We start from the raw sequence: 20,046 nt of genomic DNA on the forward strand, positions 1-20,046 counted from the left end.
TCGCGTTTATCACTTCATCCCGCTGTCCACCTCCAGCATTTGACTGTCAGCTCTTTGTTCGTACTTGTCTATCTTATTTGATGTCCAACTCTGTGGCAACACCTGAAAAAACCAAATGTGGATCACCACAACCTGCAATTAGGAAAAGTAGCAGTCTGCTTAGAAGCTCAGTGCTGCTAATATCTGTATTACAGCACCACCTCTGAGGCAGAATCTTCATAACAGCAAGTCAACAGTGTAATATAAATATATTCATTCTGTTGTGTTGGTGCAAGCGACAAAATTGGCGACACAAGCAGACACTCCCTGTAATAAATCAGCTATATGCGCACACAAAGGCATGCTGCATGTTGTTTCACTCACAAACACACAATAAACAGGACAACAGATGATAATAGTGGAGAGCTTTAACAGGCCTGTAAACTTATCCAGTTGACGGCTGAGTGTGTGTGTGTGTGTGTCTCCTAGCTCTATCTTTGTCTAATGGCCTGGAACTGTCGGGTGAAATGGAGAAACAAGGTTGTGTAGTAAATATTCAGCTATTGTGCAGAATTGCTGACACATAATTGCTGCAATAAAATCAGTTGCTCTGACAACAGGACGAGGCTAATTAAATCAGTGTGTACAGAGCAGATGATCTGATAAATATTTTGTCAGAGACAAATGTATAATCCTTCCGACTCCTCTATCATGGCAGACCATGATAGAGGCAAACTAAACATACATGTTGCTGCTATTTAATATATGTACATTCACATGCAGCATGTATGTTATTGTACTTTAATCTGATAACAATGCCACGGTAAAATTTGCCATAATGCAAAGTCATAAAAATCAATGATCCTGTGGGTTGATGCTGTGAAGTTATACTGCCATCCTGTGGCCACAGAGTGAAGGTAAAGGTTTGTGATACATTTTGCCTTCTTGAGACTTGATATAGCATAAACAACGGCAATCGCCTGGTTACAAGTCTCTAAATTATGGTTCATTATATTTGCTTTAACAAATAACAGTTCAAAGCACTGCAAAACACCCAAACCCATCAATGCTGCAAATACAAGACAGCAGAAAATCAAAATGCAAATGAAAACTACTGCAAAGAAGAGAAAAGGCTCTGAGGACCAAATGAGCCAACAGTTAAGGCAACCAGGATTCTAAACTGAATCAGTGTCTGAGAAGAGGACATTGTTAAAAACAAAGACTATACTGGACTGTCCCTCTCACACTCTCCACAACGTGCTGAGCAGCTACAGGAGATCATTCAGCAACAGACTCTGACTCGCACGATGAGAGACACAGGAAGTCATTCCTGCCTGTCGCAATCAAACTACTGAACTATAACACTGTACATTTACACTGGTACATTCATGTCATGCTCTTTACTATGTAAAGGTTTATACAGTAGTAAATAAGTTATTCTTTACATAAAACTCTGGGATTTTAATGCTACCTAGGTATTTAGATATTTATTATGTTTGTTTCATGCTATTTTATTCTTGTCTGTAACAAAAAGAATTTCCCCTCATGGATTGCCCACCTCACTAACTTTAAATGTCACTATGTATGCATGTAAACAACCAGTGTATACCAACCATCTTTCTCCATGTGTTAGCATGCAAGTCACTCTAATCCGGAATGATGCATGAAATAAGAAAAAAGGTATTTGCTTATCATCAGATTTATTTACAGATGTAGGTGGGAAACATCCCTTGTGCAATCACTTAACGCAATTCATCAACATTTTTCAAAATAAACAAGATTTCTAGACCCCCCCCCCCCCCAAAAAAAAAAAAAACAATAACAAATATGAAAAAAAAATCCCAAATTGAATATGCTTTGCATTTTTATAGTTTCTTCAGCAAACTTTGCAGTCTGATATAAAAGTGTGATAAACCAAACAAACTGTACTACCCACTATTTTGAATAAACAGTGCTGAATTAAAGCGAGACAATATGAAAACACTTAAGTTGAAATAATAAAAATTAAAAAACACTTCCAAGTCAGCAGTCATTCTCCAGTCATAAAAAAGCTCAACTCAGATTGCAAAGATGGCAAAAATCAATCGTGCATGCCAAATTTAGGCACTATTATCAGTCATACAACACACCATTACTCTGCATGCCAACAGAGAAAAGCACTACACAACTATAAATCTGTAAGCTTATTCAAAATAATAATAAAAAGAAATGTACAAATGAGGAAGGCATCAGAGCATTATGAATTGAAATAGCTGGTCAGTTTTAGTACGAGAGGCAATATTAACATGATCCAACTTGTACAAAGAACTGACAAGATAGTTCAATTTCAAATGCATGCCGTCACTGACGCTGAAATGAGGACAGCAAGGCAATGCATGCCAATGCAAGGCCAGTGCACCCTTTACATGACAGGACCATAATACAAAACAGAATCATATTTTAGGATGAAAATGAAATGACAAAATTTGGTTTTGTATCTGGACCGATGAGATGGAAAAGGGGGGGGGGGACTAAGCGGTGTGAATAGAAGACAGCAATTTGAATATATCCAGTTGGGAAGAGGGGGAGTGCACTGATGTCTCTGGGGCTGGTGAACTAATACTGTAGGTGGTCCTCATTCCTCCGAGTCTCAGTGAAATGGCAGGAAGGCAGGAAAGCAAATGAGCAACCAGATGGAAAGAACTACGCAGCTGGTCTGATATCAGAAACCCGAAGGTGTTAGAACATTCATGTCCCGAGGTTTCAGTTTATGTGGCCGAGTTGGGATGCGCTTAGCGTCGGTGCCAGTGATCTCAATCTTGGGGGGCATGAAGTTTGCAGGGTCCTCCACCTTGAGGTTGATTTGGGTATTGGTGCCATCCATGGTAGAAGACTTGTGCAAGCCAAAGTAGGACTGCAGTGAGAAGCCTGCAACAGAGAGGTGTGGTAGTTGTTGCAATTATTTAAACCTGGGTGTTACAGGGAGTAGCTCTATAGTATCATTCATAGAAAAGCTTCCTGTGGTTTAAATGCATTACAAGGTGTGCCTCAAGACTTTGTGTCATCACTGGGGAGTGTGGTTTCAGGTGTGTGCCTGTAAAACTCCTTTCTACAGAGTCAAAACTGTGTAATGTTTGTCATTGCCCTAAAATTACAAACACCCTGGGGTCCCATTGTCCATCTTGATTTTAGGGGCAGGGCAACATTGTGATTAACAATTAGAATTCTAATGGTTTTAATTTATTTTTACTTCTGCCTGTGGAAAAACAACTGACTGACCACTCAAAGCACTCAAAAGCTGTTCATCTGCAAACAGAACAGAATATAATGCCTTTTATTATCACTATACACATGTACAATGAGATTAAAGCTGTCACCTTATCCTTCTGTTCTCTGCGTGTAGTTGAGTAATCATGCTTGATATTATTTTCCTCTAGGACAATAACTTTTTGTTCACACATCAGGAAGGTTTGTTTCCACCGAACACCGATACACTGCTGTGTCCACCTTTGAAACTGTGGTCACCATCCTCTTTCCTTTTCAGCTTGAAATACCTTTATTGTTCACAGTCGTACAAAGGGTTGGGCGATATTGGCGAAAAAATTAATCCTGATTAATTGTGGCATTTAGCCGATAACAATTAATTTGACGATTAATTGATGACAATTGCACTGACATGTTTTTGACTCTAAATCAGCACAGTGTTCTAGCATGATACCGACAAATGATCAGTCAAGTTAACTACTTCATTCATTCATTCATTCTTAGTGATTAGTCACCAACCAGCTATGTTTGAAATATGTATTGATAACAGATGCACAAAGTGCTTCAAAATAATAATGAAGCAAACATTTAAAGTAACTTTGTCCTTCAAATGTTCTTATCTTAAGGTCACAGAGCAGTGCATGTCAACATTAAAATTAAACAGGACAAATAAGTTCAGAAAAGTCACATCAGTGATTATTTCAAGTTAAAAAATGTGTCTGTGCAAATTAACCTGTGACTGGAATATGTCACACACTAGTGCATGTTTTCACTCAGACTGTAGAACAGCAGCAGAAAGAACAAACAAACAAACTAACCGGACAATATCACATTTAAATGTATGTCTGTGCAAATCAACCTGCCTTTCTGCGTTCTGCGTTCTGCCAGTGCTTAGTTTTGTCATAATGAGCACGATGACTAAACGTACCGCGGATTCTCGGCTGAGTGGAATTTTTTCCAATATCTGCTGGAGGAGACTTCGCTGTTGTAATGTTTCCTATCTTGCTGTGGAGCCTTTCCTTTGATCCGAGCAAACATCCAGTGTCCTCGTCGCACTTTCTTCGTGCTCCGGCTTATGGTGACAGACGTTGAACTTATGTTAGGAACGTGATGCTCTGCATCATTTAACTGAATACCACTGCCTTCCGCCATTATTGTTATTGTGGGCTCACATGTGCGCGGTTGATGGTGAGAGTACGTCGCACACAAAAATGCGTCATGACGAGACACTAATCGCCGTAATCGATAAGTGGCAAATATTAATCGGTGACAGTTTTTCTGACGATTAATTGTACACGATACGATTTTGCACAAGCCTAGTCGTACAACAATTTTAGCTCTGAGCAGTGCTTACTTTTGATCTTTTCTGTGCAAAATACATCATTTTTGTTAGTATGAATGTGGATTTATTCAGTGGAATGCTGTGGGCGATTTAAATTTATATGAAAAACGAAAATGTTACATTTAAAAAAAAACACTATCATTAATGTTTAGGACATCGTGGTTCAGGATAGAACGCTGCGGCGGGCCTTGAGTTTGACACATGTGCTTTAATGGGTGTAAATACCTGTGCTGGTTTCAGACCCTGGGTCAGTAGGGGACTTCTGTACCACAGACCGAGTTCCAAAGAAGCTCCACTTGTCTCCTCCTCCACCCTCATTTCCTCCCATGTCTATGCTGGGGTTGGGGTTGTTGTACTCTGGGGCAGCTAGGAAAGGTGCAGGGCTAAGCTGGAACCAGCTCCTGTATTCCCACCAAGCAACAGCCAAATATAAAGAAATTAACACAAACTACAAAATGTAACATGGCACCTTATACAGACTTTGTGTTTGTGTTTGGCAAAGGGGCTCCTCTTCAAATCATTTGTACCGTGAATAGAATTCTGAAATGATGCAGGTCCAATGTTTACGCAAGATAATGCCTACCTGCGACTGACAGCTGGTGATGAGTGTGGACTAACGCAGGGGGTGACACTGGGGGTAACAGAGGGGGTTACAGAAGGGGTGCCACTTGGTGTGGATTGTGCTGATGTTGTAAGCCTCTCCTCCTTGAAGTCCCCGCTTGGCATTCTCAACTTCTGCACAGACGGAATAAACAAGCAATTAAACAGAAGATTTAAGAATGCCCTTTTAAACCTTATAACCACAGTGAGCAGGTTGTTTGTTACCAACACCATATAAGATTTTAAGATTGGTAAAACTGTGACATTTGTCTCTCCATGTCCAAGACTAAGAGCATATTTGTGGCAGATGTGTTGATGTGTCAAGAGACACTGTATTGATCGTATTTAAAGAGCAAATATCTCTGAATACACATTGCAAAAGTCCAGCAGTGTTTTAGTGAACCTGCAGATCAATAATATTAACAACAATGTGCGTCACAGATCCTCTGGCCCCATCACCTCTGGCCATGTTGCGTGGGTGGAAAAGATAAACAGTACATTTCAGAACATGCATTAGCATGTCATTTATTGAGAAAAGTGGTGTCATTAGTTGCTACATCTGGAAAACAACAAGTCTGAGTTAATGACAACAGCATAGTCATATTTGGTTCGTCTTTAAAGCAAAACATATGTAATAGAATCACAATCAGCTTTATTGGACAGGTATGTAGCACATACAAGGAATTTGCTTTGGCAGTTGTTGACACTGGTACTAGACTGTTGACAAGTTTACAATAAATACAAAGCATACACGAACACAATGTTTGGGTCAAGTCAGTGCTGAAACGAAGGTTACAACTGCAAACACCTCAGTAAAGTTATTGCACCTATAGAAGAAAATAAATAGTTAAAAGACCAAATAGCATAAATTTACAGCCATACTTGCCTTGACACTTTGGTTTACTTCTGAAATTATATCTTGAATAATGTGCTCAATGTTCAGTTTCAATTCAGTGTTGGCACATTCCCATCCATAAATTGAACATCCTTCCAAACTTATGTCTGGATTGTACATGACATCCTGCTTTCCACTCAGAGCTTTAGCCATTGTGCAAATGAATAACAGACAGAGTCTCTACGGCCTTTTATCCCCTGTGCATTCAATGTTCCCCCTAGGTTTACATTTGGGGGGGTGGGGGTCAGTATCCTGTTAAATTTCACCACTGCACTGGACGCCAGCCAGAACATTGGAGCCACACACTGCCAGCTAAAGCTCCCTGTTTATTCTATAAATAGTAGAACATTATATTTCACTACAATTTCGTTGGTGACATTTTTTCTTCTTTAGTATCATTTCTTATTAATGTTAATAACAGCATGTCAGGGAAAAGCTTGTGTGGTTTGGCTTGTAGCTTAGCCCCCATTTGTGCCTTATCGCTATCATTAGGTAACATGACAAAGAAGGCCACAGACCAAGGAAGGGGGTAGGCGAGGACATAAACAGTGCATTACACGGTACCATCCTGTACGTTCATATGTGTTGTTTCTGACAACTGTCTCTGTCTAATGCTTCAATCCATGTTAAATAACATCACCGTGTTAGCTTGTTCCCTGTTAGCTAGCTAAAAGATAGTTAGCAAGTATCAAGCTCGAACTACACTCTACACAAACGGGGCCAGATAATTACTGTGTTTTGATCATGGTTCACTCCAGACCTCCACCACAGATAAACTAAAACTACCACGGGATGTTAGTCAATAGCTTGAATTCCAAATACATCTATTTGTTTACTCGGGTTGGCCCGGATGCTAGCAAAAAGATACGGCTGCTTTGCTAACGGCCTACTGTTGAACTAAAAGTACAGACAACGGTGGCAAAATACGTCGACTTCTTCACACACCTTTTTATGATAAGTTTTCGTTGACGTTTCAGTCCAACTGGTTCCTCCATTTTGTCCATAATTAGATGTTTAAGTGTCGATTGTTTCCCGAAAACGCCACGAAGCCGTCTGTACACCCAAGCAGTGGGCCTTCTTTTGTTAGGAGCTTGCTGATTGGTGCGTTTCGTTAAATAAGGGGGCTTGTTTTATTTAAGGGCGTTGCTCAGCAACAGCAGTGATAAAACCGAAGCCAACGCTGCCAGCACGAAACCTATTACGTAATTTGTTTACCAAAATGCCGCTCTGTCTGTATTCTGCTATCACGGTGACACACTGTAACATGGCGTTATCAAGACGGCAGCTGTAGGACCCTTTGTCCTTTTGATGGGAATAAAGTCCTTAAAACAACAAAGCAGCAGTGACACATATAAACAAACTTTCATGGTTGCATGCTTACAGTTATATTAGTACATTATTTTTGTTTTGTAGCAATGTAAATATCTATGTTGGAATACTGTCTAAATAAACAACACACAACTGCTAAAAGTGGAATTATGTGTGCATGTGAATGCTGTGTGCATGTATGTGCTTTCTTCATGCTTGTCATACATTCTCATTTGTTCATACTCACTGGCAGCGTGCCGTCACCAAGCCGGTGAAAGCGCGTCTCCTCAGCAGAGAGGCCCTTGTGGGGAGAGTACCCAGAATCTGTCAGTCCAGCCTGGTGCTCAAACCTTTGCAGGTTCTCTTGGGTTTGTTCTGAAAGGAGACAGGCACACAGTTAAAAGTACAATCGTTGCACTGTGCACTCTTATTACACCGCTAGTCTTAAGAGGTTTTGGCTGGCAGCTATTTGTCAATAATCTATAGTTTTACATGCAGGCAGTGAAGAAAGAGCTTTGATTTTGTCTTATCAAAATAAAAGTGCAGTAAGGTTTCTTTGACTTACTGATCATTAGCGTGCTCATTAAAGAGGTGGCTTTGGCTTTCACCACAGGCACAGTTGACTTGGCTGGTGCTGCTGCTGCCTCAAAAGTCAATAACTTCCCACCACTCTCACCTTCCTAATCACACAAGTTTGTACTGTTAGGAATCACTTCCAAACAGCTTACATAACAGACGGGTGAGCAAAGCAAAAGTGTCTTGGCATGCTCCTCTAAGCCTCAGAAAAGGTTTCACTCAAGAAGCATTTTGTTCATTAAAGACAAGAGTATGATGAGCAAACAGGAAAGCACCTCTGCGATGTTTCTGGTCCTGTGCTGGGGGATGACAGGGTCTTTCCATAAGATGTTGACACTCAGGTCAGGAGGGGGTGAATGCATGGGGGAGTCCATGTGCTCATCATAGCTGATATTATGCCGAGTCATTCCAATCGGAGATGAGAAGGCACCGAAAAGGCCAGACGGTGTGCCGGACTCCAGTGCTGGGAAATGCGAGCAAAGAAGTGAGAGTTGTTGATTTGCGATCTCATACATGTGAAAACATATCTGTCCATTACTGAATTACCTGGAGTGTCTCCCTGTCTTGAGTTCATTTTGGCAGGAGATCAGATTTGGAGGCTGGTAGTGTGAACGGAAGGTCACCCTGGTCTCAGCTTGGTGTTGGACTCAAACCTGAACGCTTCATCACATGACATCAGTGTTACTGGGGGTCATTAGGCTGAGAGACAGCCATGTTTCTACTGTGGAAAAGTATGTAGTGCAACAATGTTGGTGCCAGCACCGTCACCACAGCTGGGAGAACACGTTCGGCTAAAGCACCTACAGTATGCTTGATTTTGATCATTGTCCTGAGAATCAACCTTTCAGTCCTGTATTTACTGTGCACAGTGCATGGTGTCCTGTTTCTGGCCTGCTCCAAATAGAACCAGAGAGTTCAGTTACAGCAGCGTCATTAACAACAGTTTATGTCAGAGTCACTCCAGTCTGGGCACGACAGAGCAGGAGAAGCGGCCAGGGACTCAAAGCGGTTATATTTTCACATGTCCATGAAACTTTTATAGGCATTCGGCCCTGCTGTCAGTTCACAGGTGCATAACACACACTCCTGTGTCCTCCTGCACTGTGGTGAAATGTGTTATCAGCCTGGTCTGAGCTCAACCGCCAATCAATGCTCACATAAACGAACAAATTAAAGTATCCTGGAAGAAATCAGGTGTGGCAGCTTTGTAGTCTGTTACTCCCCAGACAGCTGACATATTGTTCACGTCAGCAGTGAAGGAAGTCACAGACAGTGACTTGCAAAAAAAGAAGAAGAAAAAAAGAGAAGTAGCTTAAATCACACCCAAAAATCAGAACTCGTCCATAAAAACATGCTGACGATATTTCCAGGAGGAATTATAAATCGACAACCTCTTTAAAGCATTTTATCTACATGCTTTTTTACTTTTAATTCTTTTCTTTGGCCGTTTGCAGAGCTCACATGAAGGGAAACTGCATTATTTACAGATCTGAACACTCACCTCATCTGTCAGTGTTTCCTCTGCTCTGTTACTCCACAGCTGAAGTGATTTCGGTGTCACTGTCGTCCCGATTTGACAGAAGAATCATTGTATGTTTGTTCATCCGTGACTTTTGGACACGCGAAGAGCAAACAAGAGTGCGGACACGGACACAGACACACACGCAGCACCGGTGAACGCGCCCCGCAGACAGACGAGCCGGCGGCGGAAGTGATCTGAAACTTAAAGCCACTGCAGAGTGTTTGGGAGAAGAACAGTGGTGCAGTGATAATCTGTGGCTGAGGATCATTGCGCAACATCAGCGTGATTATGTCGATCTCTGTGATCGATTGAGGTTTCCTGTCATAAAGATAAAAGTCCACGATACTTTCATACTCATTCAGGTTAGGCTCGTGTGGGTGGGTGTGATCCGTCTGCCTGTGTGAGCCTGACTTGTGAGGACTTCAGTCCTGAGCAGTGGTGGAAAGTAAAGAAAATATTGCATACTTTATACTTTTACTCTATTACATTTCGCAGCTATTATCGGTACTTTCTACTCCACTACAAATTTTAACAATGTCTGTAGTTGCAAGTACATTTATGAATACAGTTGTGTTCATACAGCTGTGCTGGACTGATGTGAGGTCAGACATGAAGATGGTGTCACGCTGCCATCTGTGTTTCTATAATGAGCCTCAGTCATGATGCCGGTGCTCTGGCTTAATACTGTCTGCTAACACAAACCCATCCATTAATGTCTGATTAACATTAATCATAATAATAATCATTTTTATTAGCAGCTTCTCTGTTAACTCGATGCCCACAGCCTGCCTCTTGACCAGGGGTGTAGCAAGCTTTATAAAAGTGTGGGGGATGAGGTTTCGGGTGCGGGTATCTGAGCAAGACTGAAGCTGAGCTTAACTAATCATGGATACACTGTGTGTGTGTGTGTGATGGGCATAGTAGAACAGCCCATCATAACCCTGTAATTCCATCTCTGATTGTAGCTTTGGAGTCAGTTGTGTCTAGAAAGAGTGTATCTCCTTCTGATATTTAACACACGCAATATCAACAGGATATATGTGACACATTATGTATTTCTTGCCTTAGCAGCCTTGTTCCACAAGGTAGCACTGTTGCTACATGACACAAACAAGCAAATTAGGGTTGGAACAGAAAAAAAATGCTCTGATTGATTTTAAGGTTTTTTTTTGTATTTGTCTTTTATTATATTGTATAAAACAAGTATCAAACAATACAAACCTATTTACAAGAACAGAAAAAAAGAGATATACTGTATGTGCACATCAGCATAAATAGAAGATAAATAGACAAAGAGTTTCAAAGTTAACATCTAAACTTGTTGAACGCGCCTTCATTGATGGGTCTGAGGTCATATCAGCCTTATTCATTCACAGTGGTGAATGGTGTTGTGCTGCCGCTGGGGGTGGGGGTCAGAGAACGTCCGGTTGTGGGTTTCTGCTTATTCCTGAAGAAAAACAAAACAGACACTTATTAGACTACTGTGTGTAGGACATTATGATACTCATAACTTTATTTTGTGTGGTAAATAATTAGTTGTATGTGTACTTACATGACGTTACTGAGAAGTCTTTTCACTGCACTCAGTTTGGGATTCAAGCAATAACGATACCCGTTGTTCATGGTGACACTGTTGAAATAGACGATAGAAATAAATCATACAGTAAATTAAGATATGCAGAGCGGACTACAGAACTACTAACATGTGCAGAGATTTTGGGCTGCACTAAAATGTCTGATTTATAGTAACCTTTGAGAAAATTAGAAAATTTAGATAAAATTACAACTTACACAATTTCAACCTGATTACAGAAGACGGTCGCTTGGTAGATCTGAATATCTTTCACTTGAGACTTTGAGGTGATGGCATTCCTGACATGCTTACACAGGCACTGACTGGATTTACTGTCTGGAAAAGGAAGACAAGAAAAAAAATGAATCAATCTGCCAAATACTCCTTTATAGTCATAAAAATCTCACATAGTCTAAATGATAAAAAGGATAAAAACTTACATTGGGCTTGAGAGACGCAGACCACAGCAGCCAGGAGCAGAAACATCTTAGTGAAGCTGGACATCTTTCTTTGGTTTCTTCTTTGGTCAAGATGACACTGGTGCTGATAAAAATGCAGGAAAGGTGAGCTGCTGGAGAGATGAACAGATTGTTCGTTGACAGAAGGACTGTGAGGATGAGAGGCCGAGGGCCGGCTTAAATAGTCTGCTCTGTAATGTCACGCATCATCATTTCTGTGTAGGGAAATTTCTTAGGTGGAAAGTGAAACTTTAAAAACCACAAGAAAAAAAACCCCATTCCCCTCATCTCTGGTCACAGCCTGACCATATTTTACATTTTAAAAGATGAAAAAATTATAATACTGCTTGAATGTATGTATAAATATATATATATATTATATTCCATTATTATTGTATTAGTATTGAAATTTAACAGTGAAACAAATAGTAATGAAGAGGTTAAATTTGTCTTTTCTCGTTGAACTATGTTGGTCTGATTGTGGTTATCACACAAATATACAACTAAACTGAAAAAAGGCTAACACAATAATAATAATAATAATTAAACTGTAAGTCGAATAAACCTGTTTGTGTTTAATCGTACTATTGTATACAATGACATATAGATTGACCCAGGGCCGTTTTCATAATTCTCAGTGATTAATGTATTAGGCGTAGGTTTACATATGTGTGGACAGATTTATATTCGGCAACACAACGTCAAGTGATCTTTGCAGCCCGAGATTCTGATGTATTTAGTGAGCATGTGTGGTTAACACCTTTATGGTTCACAGAATCAAATGCTGCACGCATGCACTCGGAAAAAAATCCGTCGATGCGTTTTCTATTTCCAGTGTGGGTACCTTTTCACTTATGACATTTGTGGTGTGATTCAATCTGTTTTTATCCTTATCTGATAGATTATGATTTATATTTCCTCATTAGTTGTTTTGATATTGACCACAGTGTCAGATATGTGTGATTTACTGCTCTGTCAATGTTGTTTTAAAGGACATGTCTAGTCTCAGTGGAAAGCATGTGTTTTATGTCCTCTTTCACTTTTCTGACCAAAGGACATGTCACACTTTCTCTTCTCCATTTTTACTATCTTCTCATTTCTTCTGAACTGACAGCACAATTCAAAAAGAAGAACGAAAAGGAAAATAAAAACAAAAATGAAAGTGGATTTTTGTTTTCCTGTAGTAGGTTTATTATCATTAATAAATAGTAGAATGGCCCTCAAGGGAAATAAGGATGCTTCATTGCCATTTTAATGATGTGTCCATCCTGTGTCTTCAAAATGATGTTTTTATTTACTATTTATAATAAAACTAAAACAAACATAGGGAGTTTGTCAACATTACATGCAGCTTTTCATACATATATGGTTTGTCTCCTCTTCCTAAAATTTGACCTTTACATTGAAGATTGTGAACTTTTGCATAAAAAAGTGTACCCCTCCACATTATGCATAAAATGCTTTTCAAACATTAGTTGGCATAGTCTGAATAATGTGTGGGATAACAGACAGATTGCTGGACCTGAACGTTGTCCTTTCACACATGAAAGTCTAAACCAAAGTCATCAGGTACAATTGATAATCAGTCATTTAGGGTTACACTGGTACTTCAGGTTTGCTTAGTGTTAACACTGGCATTTCTAACAGCAGACCAAAAGATGCAATCATCAGGACCTTTACTTTCAGTTTTCAAATTGCACTTAGGCCTGAAGGCACTGAAGAACTTGTTATTGGTTTACCTCTTGTTGTCATTGTCTACATTGAGTGTATCTCTCATTACTCTCTGATGAGGTCAATATGCCATATATACAAATGTGATGTTTTGTAAAAACCATTGCAAGTGCATAAGAGCATTATGCTAAAAACTCTGGTTATATAATATATAAATATATTATAAAGGGTAGCCATGCTGATGTGAGACACGGGGGCCTGGAACAGGGGGCTTTCAGAGTAAACAGCAGTGATCTGGGAATCACAAAAGAGCACCTTAACTGAGTTATATCAGGCCTTCTGTAGTTTCCCTGCTTTAGAAGAACTCCATTTTCATTCTGACAGACATGCTGCACTTAGCTGGCTTGAATATTTTATAATTCTCCTCTGTTAATATTTTATGACTTTTGCTTATTGGCGCCTAGAAAGCACTCCTGCGTAAATCAGTAAAGTACAGCTTGTTCCTTCATATATTCTAAATTGGTATGGAAAAATAAAATGGTAACGATTGCAGCTTTTAAGTGGCGGCACATCTTATGACCTATGTGTGAATGTGGGCTCACAATGTAAGGGGATTACCATAGAGAAGTATCTCTGTTTCCTTTTTGTCAGGAAGTGTATGTTTTCACAAAAAGTGAATACCACAAGTGTGACCCATGTGTGAATAAACCGGCAGGAACTAATAACATCAGCAGCTTTTCCGCTGCAGACCATGAGTCTATTACAGCATGGTTGCACTTCTCATTTCAGTTAAATAGTCGCTTTTCTCATCCGCAGGACCCTAAAATAAAATAAAAGGTAAAATGGTTATTGTTGATCGTTAATCGTTGACAAAGTTTGTGTTGTAGTGGGACCCTTTACTTCCTGCTGCTGTACAAGGAGAGCAGTGTTCTTATGCTGCTGAGGTGAAGGTCAAAAGAGTAGAGATCAGTTTCATTTGATATTTTGAGGATTGTGTGGCTCCTGAATATGGCAGATTTTTGCCACAGCATGTTTGGGACGCTTCCTTATTTGCCTTTCATTTAAATTAGAGCACTATTATGGGGTTAGTCAGCCACCAGCAAGGCTTGATACCAAACCAACAAGACTATCATGTATACATCTTTGTAATACAATGAAAGCCTGCATAATAATTAGTCTAGATTCAGTTTCAGTGGTATGGTTGTCTCTCAGTAAGATGCTGGTAACAATTATAATATATGACCAAGTCTCCTATTTTTTTTTAAAGATATTTTCTAATTGATAGTCGACAAAGTAAAAAGAAAGCACTGTGGTGATCACATGCACTAAAAGGCCACATGGTGGAGTCAAACCTGCTAAGCTGTAGGTATGTACACTTATCTTAGGACCAAGGAAAAAGATCACTTGTAATTAGCAGGCATTTTATTTTTATTCCATTGAAACTGGAAGAGCCTGACCAAATTCCTACTTGGAATTTTTTCTCAGTCCTAAGATTTTGATCAGGAGTGTATTTATGGATGGGAGGACTATTTGGGACAGGGCCAAGCAAAGCCTCTCAGATAAGGGCTGGCTTTGCTGTGGCGACCCCTGCAGGAACAGCCAAAAATAGAGGAAGAAGACTCTTTTACAGCTACACCAGCCAACAGCTCAACTCTGTGCCTATGATCTATTGATAGTTTGACTTATTGTTTTGGATTGGGACACCAGGATGTGTGCGAGGAAAAGAAATATGCCAAGGGAAACATTCTAATATCAACCCTAAACTGTCTGGCCTGAAATAGCAACACAACCCAGTGTTACCTCATTATATAAATACACAGGGGCTTACCAGAGATTTGAAGTTATAAAATCTGTGATGGATTGATTATGCAAAGCTGTGATGACAAAAAAGTGCATCCAGTGCATGTTTTTGTGTTTTGTGTTGTGTGGCTAATCCTCTCACTGATCTCAGCAAATCATTTTTGTCAAACTCTAACTGAGAATTAGTCCATTGTAAGATATATCCAGATGGCTCATTAACATCTACATTCAGCTCACTGTTATTCCTGTTTATTTTAGTGACATCTAACCGAGTACCAGTCCATCAACAAATGACCTGCATCCTGCATGTTTAGGTTCAGTGGTGTCTTCTCTGCTCAGCCTGTGTTTCTCCACACTTGTGTTTACCAGTGCAGGATCCCACGACAGTTACCATAGAAACTCCATCACTGAGCATGAGCGGAGCTGAGAGTGAAGATCATTTCAGAAGGGTTTCCACATGCAAGGATACACAAGTTGTGGTCCAAAGGAAAACACTGATCACAACGTTTGATTAAATGTAGAAAAGAGGTTTTATTTATATATTAGTGGGTCACAAAACACTAGAAGATATAAAAAAAAGGTTACAGACTTTATAATTTTCATGAATTTGTATGATCACCAGCATACATAAGGTGTAGGAAGGTTGTATAATAACATTTGTTACAATACAGATGGACAATCAATGTTTACTTGCCTTTGTATGTTTACAAATGTGTAATTTATATATCTTTTCAGTGAAAGGAATGTCCATTTGTATCTTAAACCTCAGCAATGGCAGGAAGCATACAGGCTCTTACGCGTGCTTCCCTCCATACAGACCTGCAGTCAGAGATCCACTGGGAGATGAGAGATTGTTTGATTGTTGGATTCAGTCTCTCCCCCTCTGCTCCTTCGTCCACTGGGAGAATTCTCCTGGTCTCTGACAGGGAAAAGCTTAGTTGTGGGGAGATATTTGGAACAGAAGCGTTACTGCTGCTGTGTAGTTCAGGGATGCTGCTCTTGCGTTGCCGTGGTAAATCTGACCTTGATGCACAGGGGATGCTGTGGGCTCTGGTACGAGCCGGGCCCTCCCAAAAAATCCCATGTTGTCTTCCCTTGACACATGCTTCCCTCATGCCTCCTGAGAGGCCACAGAGGTTATTCTGGTGCCCATAAAGATACTCTAGAGGGTCAGAGTTGGCAAACATCAGCCCGCCACTCTTTTCTTCCTCCTCTCCTTGCTGTGCATCAGTCCCGTGCACTCCCTCCTTTGGGTTAAATTCAAAAGTGGTTAATGCAGGCCCACTGAGCCGTGGCGGCCTCAGCCTTTGCTGCACAGCATCCTGCTGTTGTGTGTGAAAGCTGTTGGGGAAAACCTCTCTTGTGGGGTGGGCCAGGTGGCAGATGGAGAGCAGGTAGTCCTCAGATGAAACAGCCTGGCTGTGACCAGCAATGTGAAGTGTGTTGGCTTCATTCAGCTCCCTCACTGTCTCCTCTGTGCCTTCTCTGATTGTGGGCAGCATGAGTCCTCTCTTAGACAGCAGTCTGGACCGGGGTCGCATAGCTGACAAGGAGGGAGAGGGCAAAAAAGACATGATTGGGAAAGTACAAACAAAGTAATGCAATACATTAAGGAAGTCATTAAAAAATACATTTGTATTTTATATTGTACAATGTAATTTTACTTAATTTCCCCACAAGGATTAATAAAGTAAATCTTAATCTTAATCTTAATATCTTGTTTACAACAGTGCATATTTACACATCTTATCATACTAATCTGTTTCTTTATAGTTCACATCAGACACAACTGTTCACAACATAGTGTTTTAAATGAAACACTCTTCCTCCTGACTTGCCTCTTCCTCTTTTCAGGCATCATGCCCCTGCTTACTTTGGAGTGGCAGTGTGCGCCGCCCCAAAACACAAACACGTACCAAGAGACACCATAAATAGATGACTCTTCAGAGCTGCATCTCAGTCATGCAAAGCCACAGAATGTGTCAGTCTATATTTTCTTATGTAACCCCTATATTGTTGTAACCCTGAGCGTAGCCCACAGTGTATTTATGCCTCGACCTCCATGCCAAAAATAGTGCAAGCCAAACGCCAAGATGCCAGCCTCTCCCAGTTTCTTCCAAGGTGTAGCCAGTGCTAAATTTAGACCACACTAAAAATTGTTCCGTGGCAGCGGCTCCAGGCTGAAGCATGCAATAGGCATCCAGTATATTTTCAGCTCATGCATTTTCAGTAATTATGTAAGGATTTTCTGCTCAGTTTGCCTTCACACTCACCTGCTTATTAGTCCTTATTGAATCCACTCGATCTTCTAATCTTTTTTTCTGCTCCTGCAAATGTTAAATATCAGCCTGCATCAGTCTTTTGTTTAATCTTTAATGTTTTGTGTTTCCATCCAGTGATGCTGCTCCTCCTTGATCGTGTTCTGTCGCTTCAACTGTCTCTGACCAGAGGCAGAGGTAGAATGCAGATTTATCTTCCACTCGCATCCCTCCTCCTCCCTTGCTCTCTCTCTCTCACTCCCTCTCTCCCTCCAGCTTACTTTTGGTTTGCCCTCCTTCCCTGGTTCTAAAAATAGACACACCATCCATTTCCTCAGCCCCAGCACTGTCTCTAGCTGACTGTATTAATCCAGAGAGAAAAACAGAGGCAGAAAAAAAGGAGGAGAGACAAGGAGGGCTCAAGGATAGAGAAAGGGAGGTTGGTGTGAGGGGGAGGACAAACATGTTTGACCTTCATCTGTAAAGCATTCAATGTACATCATGCATGTGAGAGCACAAACAAGTAGCTCTGCAACACAGGGATCACATGGTTACATAGGGCTTCATACATGGCACAAAGCACGTACATCTACATCCCCTACAGGAGATTTGTGAGTCGTTAGTTAGACTGCTAAAATCTATAAAAGGCTTTGCACATGTTTGATCTTCAGCTGGCTACTTTTCATTATGTGGCTCACAGTTTCATTAACAAGCCAAACTATAGTGATGGCCATGTTGACAATGAATGTCCTATGGACAATATGTATGAAAACCCATTTCACACTAAACCTACAATATGTATAGTTTTAGTTCAAATTGTATGTAAATATAGCTGAAAGGTATCAAAACAATAAAGAGAAATTACAGTTACAACATTATGCTGAATACACAGTATATACTGCATTGCAAAAATATCTAGATCCAGCTTTCTCTGGACCGAACCATTGTGTAACATCATTTTGTGACACAAGATGGATAAATGTAGCACTGAGTCTGCCCTCGGTTCAACGGGAGAGAAAGAAGATTATTTTTAGGCTGTAACCTCTCGCCAACATTGATTGATGGGTAGTCAATAAATAATCATTCAACCCAGAACAGCTCAGTACCACCAAAAAGCATATTCATGTGTCATTTCATGCGTCTTTAGATTCCATTAATTTGCACTGACACGCCATCGTCATGTGTGTTTTAAAAGCAAACTATGATGTTTATTTACCCTACATTAACCTGGAGCTTTAAATGCCTAATCCTAGGTGTAAATGAAACCTAACTGTGAGGACAAACAAACTTTAACATGAAATAAAACAGCAAATCTAAACATTTTCACATGCATTATACTATAATAATAATAATAGTACAACTAAAATAGTACAAAACTCATGTTGACATGTTTTTGACAAACATCAGTGCTTGCCATGGTGCATTGTATATGTATTTGTGTAGGACGTGTATCCTGCTTCTCTGTGTCTGTGAAAGAAATTCTGCCTCTCTTTTGGAGCGTTTCCACGTGAGTGTGTCTGTGTGTTTGTTGGGGGCAGCGTGACCCGTGATGAGCCAGATGAGTCATGCCTCCTTTGCATTCAGCTTATTCCCGTTTTCTTTATGAATCCTTAATGAACTAGTCACAAGAAACTAAATTAACCTCAACGGCACACATGCACACAGCAGCACGTGATTCATTTCAGTGCGACAGACTCTTACTGGAAAACACTGACTTCATTCATCAGCGTGTGCTCCTCTAATGACAAACACCAGGCACGGCATCACCCAGACTGTAGTTCTGAATAAAAGGGGGGGGGGTGTAAATTTCTGAGAGAAATGAAAAACACAAGATCATTTTTAAGCAGTTGTTGTGCGGCTATTTGTTTGTTTCATGGGTGTTTACAGGGAAAACAGTGCAGGAAATGTGTAGGCTTTATGGCACAACTGGCAGAGGATGTGTATTTATTAACTGCTGGTGTCCTGTCCAAACATCATTAGGACAAATATTTGTTTTATCTGTAAAAGAAATCAACTTTAAAATAATAATAATAATAATGTTAAAATAAATAAAGGAAATAATAATAATCTTAGGAGAATCCTATGGCCTTTTTATACTTAACTTTTCCTCTTAAAGCGCTGTCATCGTCCATCTTCAGTCACAATGGTTCTAGTCTGGAAGCTCATGCTGACAGGTCAGAGGTCGTCAGTGGCCACATGATGTAAACAGAACGCAGCTTTCGTCATGATGTGAAAAGGGAGAAATATTATTACCGGTAACAATAACTGTTCTGTTCAATAAAACTGTCCTGGCAATGACCGTGTGATAGCAACAGCTCAATGGTAGTCAAACCTCAGAAAAGCCACATTGTTCTGTATCCACCAAGATTTCTGATCAAAACTGTTTGATTTGTACATCTTCTTGAGTGCAGTGATAATTTCTTGCAAGTATTTTCATGAAGCTATCAGAGAGAATTTCAGAAAGGTCTTGAACCTCTTGTTCTCCTCCACTTAAAGGCTCAATCAGAATTATATTGATGCATGAGGACTCTTATGTTTTATGGCTGATAAAAGCTTTAGCGAGCACTGTAGATATGCTTTGATTTGAAAGATGGAAAAATGGAAAGGCTCTGATTGTTTGAGCCCCGATATTGATTTTTAGAGCTTCAAGCTGCCAAAAGGCATTCTGAGAAATGGTCATCACCATCTGAAAAGAAGAAAGAGGAGTTTCCTCAGAAAGATGTTTATTTCTAAGAACAAGTTATTTTTTTTAATGCTTGGGAAAAAATTAAATTACATGGGGCTGGCAGAATAACAAGAGGACACTGTGATCCAGCACAAC

General features: G+C 40.2%; 3 protein-coding genes across 4 annotated transcripts; all 3 read right to left on the reverse strand.

Moving 5' to 3' along the window:
- Nucleotides 1-1,662: 1,662 nt before the first annotated feature.
- Nucleotides 1,663-9,676, reverse strand: kiaa1191 (KIAA1191 ortholog). 2 transcript variants are annotated; one of them, XM_028416337.1, is made up of 8 exons: nt 9,445-9,676; nt 8,490-8,596; nt 8,219-8,406; nt 7,933-8,047; nt 7,615-7,742; nt 5,148-5,299; nt 4,790-4,965; nt 1,663-2,886 (listed from the first exon to the last, which is right to left on the reverse strand). In XM_028416337.1, the coding sequence occupies exons 2-8, from the start codon at nt 8,515-8,517 to the stop codon at nt 2,681-2,683; spliced, it is 993 nt and encodes a 330-aa protein (XP_028272138.1). In that variant the 5' UTR covers nt 8,518-8,596; nt 9,445-9,676; the 3' UTR covers nt 1,663-2,680. The 2 variants fall into 2 exon arrangements, with proteins under 2 accessions (XP_028272138.1, XP_028272137.1); XM_028416336.1 differs by having other exon boundaries at nt 8,490-8,603.
- A 939-nt stretch (nt 9,677-10,615) lies between these two features.
- On the reverse strand, nt 10,616-11,659 carry LOC114442787 (growth-regulated protein homolog gamma-like). Its single transcript, XM_028416587.1, has 4 exons — nt 11,479-11,659; nt 11,257-11,374; nt 11,018-11,095; nt 10,616-10,912 (listed from the first exon to the last, which is right to left on the reverse strand). The coding sequence occupies exons 1-4, from the start codon at nt 11,540-11,542 to the stop codon at nt 10,828-10,830; spliced, it is 345 nt and encodes a 114-aa protein (XP_028272388.1). The 5' UTR covers nt 11,543-11,659; the 3' UTR covers nt 10,616-10,827.
- Nucleotides 11,660-15,610: 3,951 nt separating this feature from the next.
- Nucleotides 15,611-17,561, reverse strand: LOC114442870 (uncharacterized). The gene is made up of 2 exons (XM_028416696.1): nt 17,241-17,561; nt 15,611-16,510 (listed from the first exon to the last, which is right to left on the reverse strand). The coding sequence occupies exon 2, from the start codon at nt 16,506-16,508 to the stop codon at nt 15,726-15,728; it is 783 nt and encodes a 260-aa protein (XP_028272497.1). The 5' UTR covers nt 16,509-16,510; nt 17,241-17,561; the 3' UTR covers nt 15,611-15,725.
- Nucleotides 17,562-20,046: the final 2,485 nt, after the last annotated feature.

Source organism: Parambassis ranga, chromosome 10 (assembly GCF_900634625.1).
Source record: "Parambassis ranga chromosome 10, fParRan2.1, whole genome shotgun sequence".
NCBI lineage: Eukaryota > Metazoa > Chordata > Actinopteri > Ambassidae > Parambassis > Parambassis ranga.